Consider the following 15997-nt stretch of genomic DNA (forward strand, 5'->3'; position numbering starts at 1 on the left):
CGATCGCCATTGGTGGGAACATAAATCCTGTTTCGACACGCTAGTCTCCGCCCCCTTTCCAGCACGATGCTATGCTCCGCCGATAACTTCTGCGACTCCTTATCATCTCAGCTACAAATTCAACCCATCTACACCCGAGCAGTGCTCGAACATCGTGTCAGATTTATCTGTGCCGAGTTTGATAAACAGACGGAATGAGTAACAGATACAATAAAGACCGTAACATCTTCACTGTTTACTAACCCTGTCTCCGGCGCATTTGTGACGTCAGACGGTGACGCAGCAGAAAAGAGACCGACAGGAAGATACTTCACTGGCAATGGGAAAAGAGACAATTGGCATTTATAAGCAAGTCTTCCCAGGTCTAAAAAACCTGCGTCAATGCACTAATTTTGGTGGAAAACGGGTATTAAACTGTAGTCTAGTTGAAAGTGGACAAAGCAAAACAAGGTCCTGCAGATATATTATATATATATAAGATTTTTTATGCACACAAATTAGTCATTTGTTGCCTTAAACTACCAATATGAGCCTTCAAATAACTTTCTCCAAATAAAGCTAATAACGTGCGCCTTGATTCATCCTCTGGGGAGCATGAGTGGTCATCCATCCAGTAGTTATTTTATAGTCTTATGTAATAGTTACTGAGGAACAGATGCAGTTTGCTCCTTGCCATCCCTGGAGACAAACTACTTCAGACAGAAGTCGGGATGATTCACTATTTTCGGACATTGTTTGTGTTTTTGTTGCAGAGGAAGATATTTGTGTCTGTGTGATACATTCTTTCAGCCTCCTTTTTTGGCGTGCGGTAAACTCATTCCTCCAGAGCCGGGATGTGGCAGAGCTGGAGGGCTGTGGATGGGGGGCAGTGCCGTCACGAAATAGACCACTCACACACACACACACACATTATGAAGATAACACACTGCGGTCAGGTAAGCCACAGAAAGCAGGTTATCTCTACTCTTGTCTGATGCTTTTGGAGAGATTTGGCATAGCCCTGTCTTACTGATAGATTCACACAGTAAGAGAAGATGCTGTTCATGTTTTTGGAGAGTGCAGAGGAGATAAATGAAATGAAAAGGCTCAGGGGGTCTTTTCAAACCAGCATTTTGCACGTTGCATGTTCTCCTAACATCCAACCTTTATTGCAATATCTCTCACACTCGCTGTGTAGTTTTTTATTTATTGAGATAGAAGCAGATGCCTTCAGGCTCAGATACAGATACATGTAGCATCTTCAGGAGGTAAAGGGGCCTCTCACTATGGCAGCAAGTTTCACCTTCCTACAGCAAAAACAGAGGTAAAGGTCGAGTCTCAGTTTGAGTTGTCAGTTCCTCACTTTCAGGGCTGCAGCAGCGTTCAAACACTGTTTCGTTTGTTATGAAAAGCAGATTATCTTTAGCATTACACATCATCATTTTGGATACAAAAAAAAAAAGTGAGGCCTCATTTAGTACCTCTTTGATGTTACAAAACTCACTCAAAAAGCAATAGTTCCTCTTGTGTTTATGTCATCAACAAGTCTCACATTCAGACAGCAGGGCTACCGCTCTGTCTCACAGATGGAGGAGGAGAATCAAAGAGTTTCTGCTGGGTGGTGGCTCGCTGCTGCCTATTTACTCTACACGGCGGTCTATCACTTGTGCCAAGCCAGATTTAATGAGAAGATGCCAGAACGCGCGTGTTACCAGGAGAAGTAGTTCCTGCCAACTCCAGTTCAAGGAAGTAGAGTTTTTACTGTAACAGAACTGGCTGTGTTTCATTGTTAATGCTGCAGATAACAGCTCAAAGACAGTTGATGTTAACCCTAATGTGGACGCCAAAGTGTTTGCATTTCTAGACATATCTGCCACTAAACCTATCTTTATTTACATCTCTTTCCTTATCTTAAAATTACACTTCAAATACCTGCACATGCTCTGGTTAAGTGAAAGTCTGCAGCCCAGGCGTGATTTACAGCAGAGGGACTGGTGTGTGACACGGTTAATAACATCTCTCAGAGCCAGAGCCAGGCTGTGGAGGGTGGACCTCCTGCAATCTTCCAGGATAAATGCCGCGTGTGGAGAGAAATCTGCAGGCGGGGACCTCATTTTGAGCTCTAAATATACGATATGGTGCAAAACTTGTTGCTGGATGTCTTATGATCTCTTAATGTGGCCAAAATGGAAAGTGAAGCACGTAATCAGGAGACATTCCTGAGGCCAGTTTCAGAATTGATTGGCAATTTTCGGGCTGTGTTTAGAAAGTCTGGCCTCCCAAACACAGCGTGGGACCGTTTCCAGTCAGACAGTCGCTCGAGCTGTTGTCTTTAATTACAGCCAGGCTGTAAAAAATAGAAACTGTGACTATATGATTCTGTGGTTGTTATTTTCTCTTTCTGCTCCAGGATTGGTAAGATAAAGATCACTGTAGGGAAAATAAATAAGGGTCTCAAGCACCATTTTTGGCTTGTAGTAACAACAAACTGCATCTGGAAGGGGACACCACATGTAGTACATACTTATTTTCCCCGAATGCCCATTCTTTATTTACTTTAGAGCTTCATATAACAATTGTTTTCAATATCACTTACTTTACCGTTTATTTTCTCAATTATTGAACTAATCATTTAGTATACAAAATATAATAATAGTATTAAAACTGTTACAATTTCTGAAAGCTCAAGCACACATCTTCACAGTCCAAAAGACTGTACTAAAGAGGCTGGACCTGGGAATTGTTTGGCATTAGAGCTAATTAGCGAGCTAGCAGGATAAACTTGGGAGGTGGTACTTATTACCTGCTTAACATCAGCCTGATAGCCTCACTGTGAGCATGTAAGCATGCTGACACCAGTGTCTAACTCAAAGCTGCTTTGAGCGTAAATAATCCCAAGTAAAACAGGTAGAATATCTGTGAATTCTCTGTTGTTGCTTGGAAAATAAGAGGTGAAAAAAGTCTTTATCAAGCATATCATTTTATGGAAGTTGTTTTTTTTGATAATGTATTCTTCTTACAGTGGAGTTGCTTCGAGCCTGATCTTTTTTTGGACATGAAATTGTGTTTATAAAGGTATTAAAACCTCTTATCAGTGATTTAAATACAAGTACACAGAAAGGCCCACTATGTCTGAGCCGGGATTCAAACCAGGAACCTTCTAGCTGTGAGCTTCAGCGCTAACTAATGCTGACATTTTGCAAGCTTTGATTAACATTACAATCTCTGCTAGCATCGCGTTTTGTGGTTTGTCACAAGATAATCTACAAGTTTTTTGGGCTAATTGGTTAAGGTATCGGATCGGTGCGTTGATCAGCACACTGAATTTTACGCTACATCAAAGTAAAATCTGTCTTTTTAAAAAAGAATCACTGAGTGCCAAACAGAGGAGGACCAGACATTTCTGTCTGTCTCTAGTTTTTGTTTCTCTAGGTGTGGTTTAGTCTGCATCCTCCCTCGGCACACACTGTTTATCCACACAAGTTAGCGAGGCTCAAAGCTACATTGATTTCTACACGCAACCCATTCATCAGTGCCCCTTGTTAAATCACACACAGCCTTTTAAGTGACCACCTTAAATGGAAACTAATGAACCAACAGTTTGTAAAATAATGAGGGGACCTGCTGACTCACCACCTTATATGGTAATTTGCCTTACTGGGCTGCACATCTAAGTACACGTTCTAGCATGCATGTGTGTGTGTGGGTGTGGGTGTGAGGTCAGAGAGAGGTAGATTGAGGCTACTGTAAACACTGCCAGTCTGTGTCTGTCCTTCCATTAAATCTGTCTGCTCTTTGTAAACACTGACGCTGGACCATCTGTGGCCAGCTGGTCGGGTAAAAGCCTCGCTGGAGCTCATCATCAACTGGATCATTAGCTGGATAATCAGCTGAACCTAATATTTAGTCTGCAGCTGTTTATCATAAACGTATTTACTGAAATACATTTGTACAGTATGCCCTGTGTTAGGTTTTCATGTGATTGCCAGCAGGATGAGATATGGGAGTTGTATAGGACACACTGAGGCTTATGGTACACTAAGATGGGGATAGTTTAAGGCGCAGTATCCCTCAGGTCTAACAGGGTTTTACCGGCTTTTGAAAAATTAAAGTTTAACCTCAAATTAAAGTGTAGCACAGAATTCATCAGGATGCATCAGCTCTCTAGACTTCTGTCCGTCTATCTGCATTAACTTAGCAGTTTTTAGGTCCAGTGTTTACCAAATTTTATTTACATTTGGTGTGACCAAAATGATACTTTGCATTTGCTTTTGAAGCGACAATCCCACTAACTGTGGATCAAATATTTAAAAGGAACACAGCACGCCTATATGGCTACACTAACGCATAAGTTGGAACCAAGAAGATGTAAATGTTGGAGCTGCAGTTACCATGTCCCGCCCCTTCCACTAACCAAAACACACGTAACTTTAACTGTACAGCAGAACAGCTTCTTGTGTCGGTCTGAAGCAGACTTTCACAGTTATGGAAAGTTCAATGACTGTAGTGTTAGAATTAGTTACGTCTCCTCTCATCTTTTCTCCTCTACTCTGCTACTTGGGAACAGAACGCGGCGCGAGCCCGATTTGTCAACAGAGCTGTCAATCATGAGGTCACACCCCCTTTTTATAGCAACAAATAAGTAATTAAAAGTAAACCTGTCAGAAAAATGAACACTTGGACATAAATCAGCATGATAACAACTAACTATAATGACAGAAACCATATTTGAGAAAAATGTATTTGATGTGTATTTTGATTTTATAGTTTGACTCATGTCCCATCTGTTAACATGGAGGAGGCGGGCTTTATGACCCATACTGCAGCCAGTCAGCAGGGGGCGATAGAGAGGGTTTGGCTCCACTTTTAGGGAGCTGTCATGTCGGCCATCTTTTTATACAGTCCATGGTTCAGACGTCTGGAATTAAAAAGGCTTCTGCTGTACTTTGGTAACATTTGAAGTTAAACACTAGTATTTGTGCCTGTGTGTTGATAAATTGTCTAACAATGTGTTGAGTTTGAAGCAGAAGTATCTTGTGGTTCAATTGAACATTGTTTTTGTCCAGATGGTAGAGGTTATTGCTTGTTATTCAACCTTCTCTTTGCCCTGTCTAAAGGGAAGAAAAGAGTGTTTACATGACGCAATACATCATCTCTGATTCAACAACATTCAATGAAATGACAGAGTCATGGACATGTTTTCTCTCTCTGTGTCCTCCAGCTCTCGGCAGCAGCCCAGCGTGCGAGCACAGCGACACGCCCAGCGTGCAGGCGTGTCTGAGTCGAGCAGGCGGCGGGAGGACTGACAAGAACAGGAGAGGGGTCAATGGAAGAGTCCCTGCCAGCAGGCCTGGCCCACAGTCTAAACCACAAGGTACATATTGACTCACAACAACACTGCAGAGTGGGAGGGTCAGTGGACACAGTTGTATCAGTCTATGATGCACTTGTGTGGTCAGTGAGAAAGTGTTGACACACATGCTGGTTGTATCAGAGTGGCCTTTCTCCTGCTACAATAGTGTCTCTTAATATTTGTTGGAAATTCTTTATTAGGAATAACCCGATGAGATGTGTCATCTTGTTTTCGAGGGGATCCATAAATACAGAAAAGAACAGTACAAGTAGACAAGACATTTAACAGAGCGCAAGACAAGAAACAAAACAAAGTACAAAATGAACAAGACAAAACAATAATGATAAGGTATAAGAGATCAGGAGATCCTACTTGAGGCAAAACATAATCTTGGTTCATCCATTATGATCAGTACACTGCGCACGACAGCCGTCACACACACACCCACGACTGGTCTGCCGGACACGCCACTCGCGCACGTCCTAAAAAACCAATACAACTTGGATGTGAGACGCAGCACGCGCACGAACGGCAGGGGCCACGCAGAGGCAGAGGGGATGCGACAGGGCCAAACCGCAGCAGGGACAACAACGGCTACAGCGCAGCCGGCTGTGCAGGCGAACAGTGAAAACATGTATCCACAACATAGATTAATATTTAAGTTGAATGTTTGAGTACTGTGTTTTATATTCTAGACATTCAGCCATACCTGAGGACTGAAAGCAGGTGTCGTGGAGGAAGTACTCGGATCCTTAAATTAGACGTACTGTGACTGGTTTTGAAACTGTTTAATTTAATACTGATGTCTCTAAATAAAACACAAACCAGACCTCAGCTAAAAGATTGACTATTTGTTTATAGATAATTCAATGTTAGAGCCTTTCACCGCTGCCACCATGTCGGATTCAGATGAAGTATTTACAGCATGCAGAAAGAACAAATAGCAAAGAGAGAGAGTACTACATTAGTCATTTAAAAATAAGCAGGCTGACATTTTTCATGAGAGAATAATACACATGCATGTAGAGGGCAGGATCAGTGAAGAGATGTAGGTGAAGGTGAAGGTGTATCACTTTTGTGTGTATCATTCACTTTTCATGCAAAAAAAAGTTACAAGTAACTAAAGTTGTAGTGAAGGAAAAAGCACAATACTAGCGCCTGTGAAGTAATAGTTAGAGAAATAAAGCATCTCCAATGTTTACCGAAGTACAGCACTTCAGTTAAGGTACATAGTTAAATTCAACCACTGCAGTATATTATATGGTCATACATACACTCAGTCTACCTCAGTGAAACAGTGAAAACAGGAACATCGTTATGCAAGTCGGCATGTGAACCTTGAGCATTGTTCCCTTTTTATTTGATCTGAGTATATCTTTAGACATAGATAAGACCTGAGCCAGCGCTGCACTCTGTCTGCGGCTAAAGTAAAGTCAATTACTGGCACATAATCTGTGATACAGTTACAGCTGCTAGTTACTCTGTGCTGAGCTGGAGTTTTTAATGTTAAATACAATCATCCTGTGTGTGGTGTTAGATTAGTAGCTTATACCGCCCCCTTCAGATCCAAATCGATACTGCAGTTATAAATCAATCATCTTCATTAAACATTTTACTTTGTCTCCGTCTTTGTCTCCAGTGCCTCCAAAGCCACCACATCTCCAGAGCCCGGTGACGGAGCTCTACTCTCCGTTGGGCCGCATCCAGAAACCTCCGTTTAGACAGATTATGGAGGAGGGAGGAGGAGGAGGAGGAGGAGGAGGAAGAGGGGCTGTGAACCGGGAGAGAGGCAGAGACAAACACTCCAAAGTCTCAGACCTGATCAGCCGCTTTGAGGAGAACAGGTAGGGACACCTTAACCTCCTCGTGCTCTGTTTAGTTTCCCTTTACAGAGAGAACAAGTTGAGTAGAGGATGAAGGGTTTTTGTTTCATCCAAAGTCAATCTGTGATATTATTCAGTGAAAGTTGCTCTATTTTAAAACATTATCACACAACGATGACGAAGATGGTTGAATCACTCCACCTACGTCACCTAAAGCTTTTGTAACTAACCGGCCTCACTCAGGCTTTTGCAATCACAGTCACGGAAAACTTTTGTCTTTCCCAACGTTTCCTACTGCCGCTTATTTCAAGGAGTAAAAGCAGAAGTCCCTCGATTAAAGTCTTCAGCCTGACTCATTGATAGTAACACGGCAGACAGGACGAGCAGAGATTAGCCAGCACTCCACAAGCCAAGCGAGGGGATGAAAGGAGATTTGTACAGGCGGGGGGAAACACAGCTCCTCATTCAGTGTTGGGACAGGACTGTATGTTGTGAGATGAAGCCCAGGAGAAAGAGGTAGGATCTCCTCTCTTAACTTCAAAGTGTTTGATCTTTGATCTCATACCGACATGATGATTAAATGTAAGAAGTATCTAACGGGCTTACCAACGCTTTTCCCCCTTTTTTAGCATTTTGTCAGCTTTGATTGGAGCTGCAGCCTTCCCTATGAGAGCGAGGCTTATTCAAAGTGTTGAGAGACACAACAATGGTGCCCTTGTCCGCAGCTGCTCATACAGTAGAGCCCGAAAATATTTGGTGTGCAGCAGAAGCATGCCCACTAAAATCTCCCTCAGTCTGTGGCCTCATATTGCCTCTCGTCTCCGGCCTGAGTCGCTGAAAAACAGAATCAGAAGCAGACTCCCTGGTTTTTCTCCACACGTTTTTGAGTGTTAAATCAAGGTTAATCAGAGAAATGGGGTGAATCTTCTACATTCAGACTCCGTGGGCTTGTGGGGATTAGCCCTCTAGTGGCCTTGGGAGAGAGAAAGAAGAGAAAGGCCCGCAGCTTGACAGAACAGAATTAGCCTACTAATATACTAATCTGGTTCACATGGCACTAGGCTGCCTTAAAGGCACCTGAAAAGACAGCCACATGGAAGGTGAAGCTGTTCTTAAATCTCATCTAGTTAGGCCTGTTTGAAAACACTGTTGTCGAACACTTGCTGAGCTATTTATAAGCAAAGAGGAACTGAGGTTGGTGTGTTTCTGAACTAAACTGTATCTTACAATCGAGGTAGCACATTTATCAGCTCTCCTCTGAGGAGTACAGACATTATTGTTTCACGTCTAAACGCCTCAGGTGGCCGACAGCCCAGAAGTGATTCATCTGTGGAGTTTTTCACCAGCCTGTTGTTCCTCTATTTATACATACTTCCTGTTTCTACCGGACAGTGACATTCAGCGCAGCAGTGAATGACTCGGGGGGGGGCTAAAAATCACCTGCATAGCTGAGGATTTATTGGGTCAGTTAAGTTTAGATTGCAGATATCTCTCGTTTCTTTTCTGCTAGAAAGTGTGATTCTTGTCGACTTTCTTTGATCCGATTTGCGACCATGTTTCAGAACAGAAGTGAGATCAGCGTGCTCACATACAGTAGCTACTGTACTGTTGGCTGCTGCCTGCTGTTGAGACAGGAGGTCTGGAGGGTCGTTTACAGGGAAACAGCTGGGCTGCCTGCCGGTACAGGATGTAGAGCAGATGAATAATGTCACTGTACATGCATGCGAGTGTGTGTTTGTGTTAATCTCTAAGCTTCCGTTCCTGCGCTGTATTTCAAATTGACTTGTACAAACTGTTTTTTCCATTACATTCATGTTCAATCAACGAATGGAGGAGATGTAAGAGCACGATGTATAAATCTCCTTGCAAGTAGGACAGCATCTCTCTCTGGGGAGCAGTGTTGTAGCTCACCCCCTCCTCCTGTCCTGCTCCTTACTGTACCTCCATTCTCCTCGTGCTCTCACACATTTCCTCTGCAGAACACTGGCCCCAGCAGCCTCACAAGACATGCAGGAGTTTGTGCATCTCCACAGTTTTATTTTTAACTCTCACACTCACATGCAAAATCTCTCTGCTTACCGTGGAGTCCAACACTCCCTGCTCACACGCTGGCTTGAGCAGCTCCTGAGCAGCCTCCTGCAATCTGTCTTCTTCTGTTCCTCTGCTATCTTTAGTAAGTTAACTCTTTCTGTTCTCTTGCCTTGCTGACCGACTTCCTCCTTTGCCTTTTCCTCTGTTCCTCCAGCAACACAGAGAGCAAGAGAGACGGCTCGCCGCTCAAACAGATCAGCAAGTCGTCCAACGGCAGCCCAGCTCACCGCGCCCAGCAGAGGCAGACGGACTCTGGTGGGACTCAGGAGAACCACTCCTCCGCACCGGCCGCGCCGCAGGATGCCCACAAACCGGAGGCTAACGGGGTGATAGTGCAGATGGAGCAGGAAAAGGAGAAGGAGGAAAAGGAGGAGAGGAACAATGACAGCGTGAGGATAGAGACTGCTGGGCTGGTAAACGGAGATATGGGGGACGGGAGCACAGAGCAGAGTGATGAGCACTCAGCTCCACACACAGACAGGACTGGTACAGAAAGCCACTCTGAGAACGAGGACAGTGGGACTAAAACAGAAAGTGAGCAGAGGAACGAAGAAGGCGGCTCAGACCAGAAGGTACGTGCCTTGTTTCACCCAAGGGATTTGTGTATTTGCATCCTGTGTGTCTTATATTTAGAGCTGCTCCAGACCAAACATCAGCATTTATTTATGTTCTGGGCTTCCAGTAATATTAAATCTTCTCGGGGTTACTTTAATATTGTCAGGGTAGAGTTACAAGGGTGTGTGCATGTGTGTGTGTGTGTCTCAGAGGGGTTATTTTCTGCAGAGCCAGAGCAGATGTCTTTAGCGTGAGCAGCTGAAGACGTGCCTCGGCGACTTCCCCCCCTGTGGAGCCTGCTGTTGTCTACAGATTATAAATATCTGAGATTCAGATCAATCTCTGTCTTCTCTCTGCTGAAAACAACCTCGCAGACTCACTGATGTCTGAGAGGAAGAGCCATGTGCAGAGCAAAAATGATCAGTCATCTGTGCCATCAGTCGCTGCACGGTGAAATGTTCAGTCAAAACAACGTATTTCTCTGCGTGGTGTTGACCTGACGGGGAGCTCTGTCATGTTCAAACTTTGGTGATGAACTTGATTGGTCTGTTTTGGGATGTTCAGTAGTCAAATCTGGTTCAATCTCAGTTTAGTTTCTTGGTTCCAGTAAATGGATGTCAAACCAGATTTATTAGTGCTGTTTGTCTTGAGTTGCTGTATATTTTCACTTAATGTTAGTTGGTACAAAACAACTTGTTATATACTTCAATACATCCAGGTTATTGACTTTATGTGTGCCCTTGCATCAGGACATTAGAAGTTTTGGTGTGTTTTGCTTGTAGGGGCTAATGTAGCCACAAATGGGGTCTGATTAGCTCACTTCTTTCTAACTACACAGCCTCAGATTTATCTTTAATTTCAGACTTCCTGAACAAATGACACAAGTGACATCAATTGAGGCAGTTTGTCTACCTCTGGAGCCACAATGGGTTTATACCACTAGTTTCACATATACAGAAATACCCCTACAGACCTGTAAAAAGACTTCAGTGTCTCAAATTGACAGAGGTCACCCTTTAAGTATCAAAAGTAAAAGTACATGTTCTGCAGACACGAGGCAGCTGTTATCTCTATGTAAGTTTATAACATTGTCTAATTGTAATGGTTAGCATAAGTGCGTACAGCAGGTAGCTTAGCTAGCGGATGCAGAGCTTGTTTTAAATACTTTATAGCCAGTGTGCAATCCTACGGAAGCCCAAAGCGGACATGCATCAATACATTTTATTTACTCTGTTTTCCTGTGATAACGACTTTTCCCGGTTGTTTTCTCGAGATCTCAACTTATTTATCTCGTTATCTCGAGATAACAACTCTGCACCATGGTAACGTCAGATGATCATAACTGGAATCTCCAGAGCTGCAAAAGCACAAAACAAACTTAGAAACAGGCTGAACTTCATTAGTGTGGGCAACAGCAGCATGGCATGTCCTGGTGTCACAGTGACCAACCAGCCTTTTATCCTGTTATCACGAGAAAAACAACGTTGTTCCTTTGAGATAACAAATAAATGAATCCATTATTACAGGAAAACAAGCGTTAATCTCGACATAACCAGAAAATAAATGAAACAACTGAAATTAACTTGTTATCACAGGAAAATGGAGTAAATAAAATGTATTGATTCATGTGCGCTTCAGGCTTCCCTACAAACCAAAACATTACCTCGTTTTTTAACATGAGTTCTGAAGTCTTGTGGATTGTCATTGCCAATGGTGGTTGTTTTACAATAAAGAACTCCCATGATCCCTTGCTTCTTCGCAACATCAGAAAAGTAGGTTTTTTTTGTTAGTATTTGATTGAGGCAGAAATTGTATTGGCTAATAAACAATGAGGAAATGTGCTGCTGCTCTGGTTGCCACTCAGACCAACATTTGAGAGGAGGGTAATGCTTCCTTTTAGATCTGAATAGTGTGAAATATTCTGCTGCAATAGTTATTATGGCTTTAAACTGTTCTGGCACGCAACAAAAAACAACATTCCATCACATGAGTGTTTGATTGTTGAGTTCATTTTGAGTCCACAGCTATTGTTTGTGGTGCTAATTGGTCTATTGGACATTTTGTGTCTTTGTTCGATTGGGTCTCATTTCCCTTCTTCCGTATTTTCATTTCCTGTTCTGAGAGCCCGTGCTACACCACAGGCCAGCTTACCATCAGCCCAGTGTTAAGGGGACACACACACACACACACACACACACACACACACACACACACACACACAGACACACACATACACACCAGTGCTACATGCTGCTGTTTGCAGAAACAACAAAACAGCATTTAACACAAGGCTGCATTCAGCAGAGTGGTTACTGATGCGTCGAACCAGAGTTAGTAGAACAAGTGTTTTTGTGATGGACATTTTCTTTAGAAATGCATCATGTGGTTCCTCAGACAGAGACTCTTTCTGTTTAAAAATGACAGGGTGTCGTTTACACCCAGGCTTGAGATCGGTTCTCCGAATCAAACAGGAACCTGCAGAGAGACAGGAAGCTACACTTGTCAATGACAATGATGCAGGAATGAATACTGAGCCGAACAGAATTTATGCCCTTAGACAGTTTATCTGCATCATTTTCAGTCTGCTCACTTAAACCCCAAAAGGCCCCATTTTCCTTTAATCCTAAGATGACACTTCAATAAGTCATCATTAGAGAAGTGTTTAACTGAAACCGTCATTACGCAGAACTGAGTGACTCTTTAGCTGAATAAGATCACATTCAAGCTTCGGCAATTCATTAATATTGTAAGTCATTTAAGAGCACCAAATGTATATAAAATTGACATTAACATAATCTCTGTTTTTAGGAGACAAATGAACAGAAGCTTTTTAAGATCGCCAGCGAGCTCTTGCAGACGGAGAGGGCCTACGTGACCCGACTGAACCTGCTGGACCAGGTGAGGAACTCTCAAAGCCCTGTTCACTTCTGTTTTTTGATCATGTTACACAGTAAAGGGTTTACATAAGTAGGAAGAACATTAGTGTTAAAACAGGCGAGGCAGATCAACTGTACAAATGTCATCTCATTAATTGTTTCTTACCTGTTCCATGTTGTGTATGGCTCATCAGGTGTTCTGTACGAAGCTGATGGAGGAGGCTAACAAAGGGACATTTCCTGTGGACGTAGTGAAGAACATCTTCTCCAACATCACCTCCATCAATGCCTTCCATTGCCAGTTTCTGCTTCCAGAGCTGGAGAAACGCATGGGCGAATGGTGAGCATTAGCCTGTAATAACACGATAACACTGCATATACTGTCAATGCTGAAACTGACACCTACAAGTCCCCACTTTATTAATAATACACTAACCTCTTTTCAGGGCGTCCACACCTCGCATCGGGGACATCCTGCAGAAACTCACACCTTTCCTCAAGATGTATGCAGAGTATGTGAAGAATTTCGACAAGGCCATGGAGCTGCTGAAACAGTGGACTGATCGCTCGCCTCAGTTCAAGGCCATCATTCAGGAGATACAGGTACTTAAGAGCAAAATCCAGTCTGGAAAAATGAAGTCTTATTTTAGAAAGGGGCTAGAGTTACTTAAAGAAATACAGCAGTACTGTTGCCTGAGAACCTGTGAATATGCACATTTCAGTTTTTAAGCTGTTTTTTGTTATTCCTGAACAGAGTACAGACGTGTGTGGCTGCCTGACGCTCCAGCATCACATGTTGGAGCCCGTGCAGAGAGTCCCTCGCTACGAGATGCTGCTTAAAGACTATCTGAAGAAGCTGCCTCAGGACGACCCCGACCGACGAGATGCAGAAAGTAAGCAGAAAAGGCTAATATTCTTTTTCCAAGTGATCTTTTTTATTTCAGGGATCTTGCAGTATTTTAATTATTCTTTTCTTTCCCTAGAATCGTTAGAAATTATCGCCACAGCAGCTACTCACTCCAACAGCGCCATACGAAAATCTGTAAGTGCAGATGATTTTAAACCGAGACAGAATCTATCCGACACATCAAACATCCAACTAAAATAAACATCTCGTTCTTGTTCAGGAGAATCTGAAGAAGCTGATGGAGATCTACGAGTTGCTGGGAGAGGAGGAGGACATCGTTAACCCCTCTAACGAGTTCATCAAAGAGGGACACATATTGAAGCTGGCCGCCAGGAACACGTCGGCCATGGAGCGATACCTCTACCTGGTGAGTGAAGCTTCTTTTTATCTAATGAAAGACGCTGCGGGGAAATATGCTGAGGCCAGAGTTTGTCTGCAATTGAAACAAGTGAATCATTTTAAGATAGGAACACCTCTGTGTAAAGATACATGGGGGGCACATAAACACATCTCTCAATTACTGAGATTGCCAGATGATGAGATTACGTTCAGGCTGTTTCTCATTAACTTCAGGCTGAATGTTTCCCATCTGTGTAATTCAAGCTGCCTACAGTGTTTAAGACTGCAAGAAACCTGAAGTACAGTAACAGCATTACATGCTCTCCACCAGTATGACGTTTTGTGCTTCATTTTCCACCAGTTCAACAACATGCTGCTGTACTGCGTGCCTAAATTCAGCCTGGGGGGGCCTAAGTACACAGTGAGGACGCGTATCGGCATCGACGGCATGAAGGTCCTCGAAACCAGCAACGAGGACTACCCTCATACCTTCCAGGTGTCGGGGAAGGAGAGGACGCTGGAGCTACAGGCCAGGTACTTTTTTATGCAGAAATATCACCAACAAAAAGGAACTTAAAAAACTCCACTTTCACAAAGCCTGAAAAGAGGTGCAAAAACATCCCCGCCCATCCCACACTGAAGTGCATAATTGTATGTAATTTGCAGCCCATACAGTATAATTTCACATATATGTGGGAGACCACCTAAATTAACACACCAGAAGTCTACTTTTAAATCCATTAAATCTCTAAATAAACTCTGACCACAGCTAACTGCTGTGTTTTCAGAGGAACAGGAAGAGTTGGGTTTTAATGATTATTCTTATTTGTTTTCCTCCTCAGCTCGGAGCAGGACAAGGCAGGCTGGATTAAGGTGCGTACAGTACAATGCCGTCATTTAAATCTCCTTTCTTATTGATAAAATGCGTTCGATGTGTAATGAGTTTGATGTTTTTATATTTCAGGCTTTCCAGGAGACCATTGAGATCTTCCAGCAAAAAAATGAGTCATTCAAGAACGCACTGAGAGACGTGGAGGAAGTGTCGGTCAGTGTCGCATCAGAGCTCCAAACGTTTCACCATCTTTCTGCACAGTCATGTACTGAGTATGTTTTTATTTGCATGTAGAACGCAGAGCTGGGGAAGCGAGCCCCTCGCTGGATCCGCGACAATGAAGTGACGATGTGTATGAAGTGTAAAGAGTCTTTCAATGCTCTGACGCGGCGGAGGCACCACTGCAGGGCCTGCGGCTACGTGAGTAATCTCAATGTTGTCATGTCATGCATAATGCATCAACAGTCCGTGAGAATAGCTTAGTCACTACAACAGGAAGCTTTACACATTCAAAGATCACAGTGTTTATTTTTAACATCAGTAATTAATGTGATTTCAGTAAAATACACACAGAATGCTCCTATCTTTGAACTCAAGGGCTGAAGAGTGTAGTCATCTGTCAATGCCACACCCACTCCCTCTAAGAGAAACTTTTGGATTTGGTTTTATTTTTTTACAGTTTCCACAAGTACTAAAAGTACAACTTACAAATGGCTCCCCCCATTTTGTGCCAAGTGGCTTAAAATAGTTCCAGAATCGTTCCTTTAAAATCTAGTGAGGGTTTTGATATGATATATTACAAAGTTACCTGTGAGAGTGACAAAGATCTTTTTCTTTCTTACAGGTGGTGTGCTGGAAATGTTCAGACAATAAGGTGCCACTGGAATACGATGGCAACAAGGTCAACAAAGTCTGCAGAGACTGTTTCTCATACCTGACTGGAGAAAGGGTCGCAGAGGGCAAGAAGAAGGGCATCCTGGAGGTGAGGAGGATGTACTGATGCATGCTGAGATTATCTGACACAGATGTCACATTCTCCATTTTGAACAAGCATTGCTCTTTAGTTTTGTATTCATTTGTCTTTGTCTTTCCCAGATTGAGGCAGGTCAGTTCACAGGCAGCAGCATCATGTGCAGCTTCCTGCAGTACTCTGAGAAGAACAAACCTTGGCAGAAGGTGTGGTGCGTCATCCCCAAGATGGAGTGTCTGGTGCTCTACCTGTACGGAGCTCCACAGGTAAAC

The 15997-nt window shown here is 43.1% G+C and overlaps 1 protein-coding gene across 1 annotated transcript in view; it reads left to right on the plus strand.

Annotated features, from left to right (window-relative positions):
- fgd4a (FYVE, RhoGEF and PH domain containing 4a) overlaps nt 1-15997 on the plus strand; it is a 28972-nt gene that overhangs the window by 11661 nt on the left and 1314 nt on the right. Inside the window, exons 3-17 of the mRNA XM_069686286.1 lie at nt 5201-5353; nt 6972-7176; nt 9401-9818; nt 12610-12699; nt 12872-13017; nt 13124-13280; nt 13432-13570; nt 13661-13719; nt 13805-13951; nt 14285-14457; nt 14766-14796; nt 14888-14968; nt 15050-15175; nt 15600-15737; nt 15851-15991. Coding sequence (XP_069542387.1) covers nt 5201-5353; nt 6972-7176; nt 9401-9818; nt 12610-12699; nt 12872-13017; nt 13124-13280; nt 13432-13570; nt 13661-13719; nt 13805-13951; nt 14285-14457; nt 14766-14796; nt 14888-14968; nt 15050-15175; nt 15600-15737; nt 15851-15991 — 2204 coding nt within the window. The remainder of the gene's footprint in view (nt 1-5200; nt 5354-6971; nt 7177-9400; nt 9819-12609; nt 12700-12871; nt 13018-13123; nt 13281-13431; nt 13571-13660; nt 13720-13804; nt 13952-14284; nt 14458-14765; nt 14797-14887; nt 14969-15049; nt 15176-15599; nt 15738-15850; nt 15992-15997) is intronic.

This window comes from Semicossyphus pulcher, unplaced genomic scaffold, assembly GCF_022749685.1.
Source record: "Semicossyphus pulcher isolate SPU_LCO1_2020_fin unplaced genomic scaffold, fSemPul1.0.p SCAF_8, whole genome shotgun sequence".
NCBI lineage: Eukaryota > Metazoa > Chordata > Actinopteri > Labriformes > Labridae > Semicossyphus > Semicossyphus pulcher.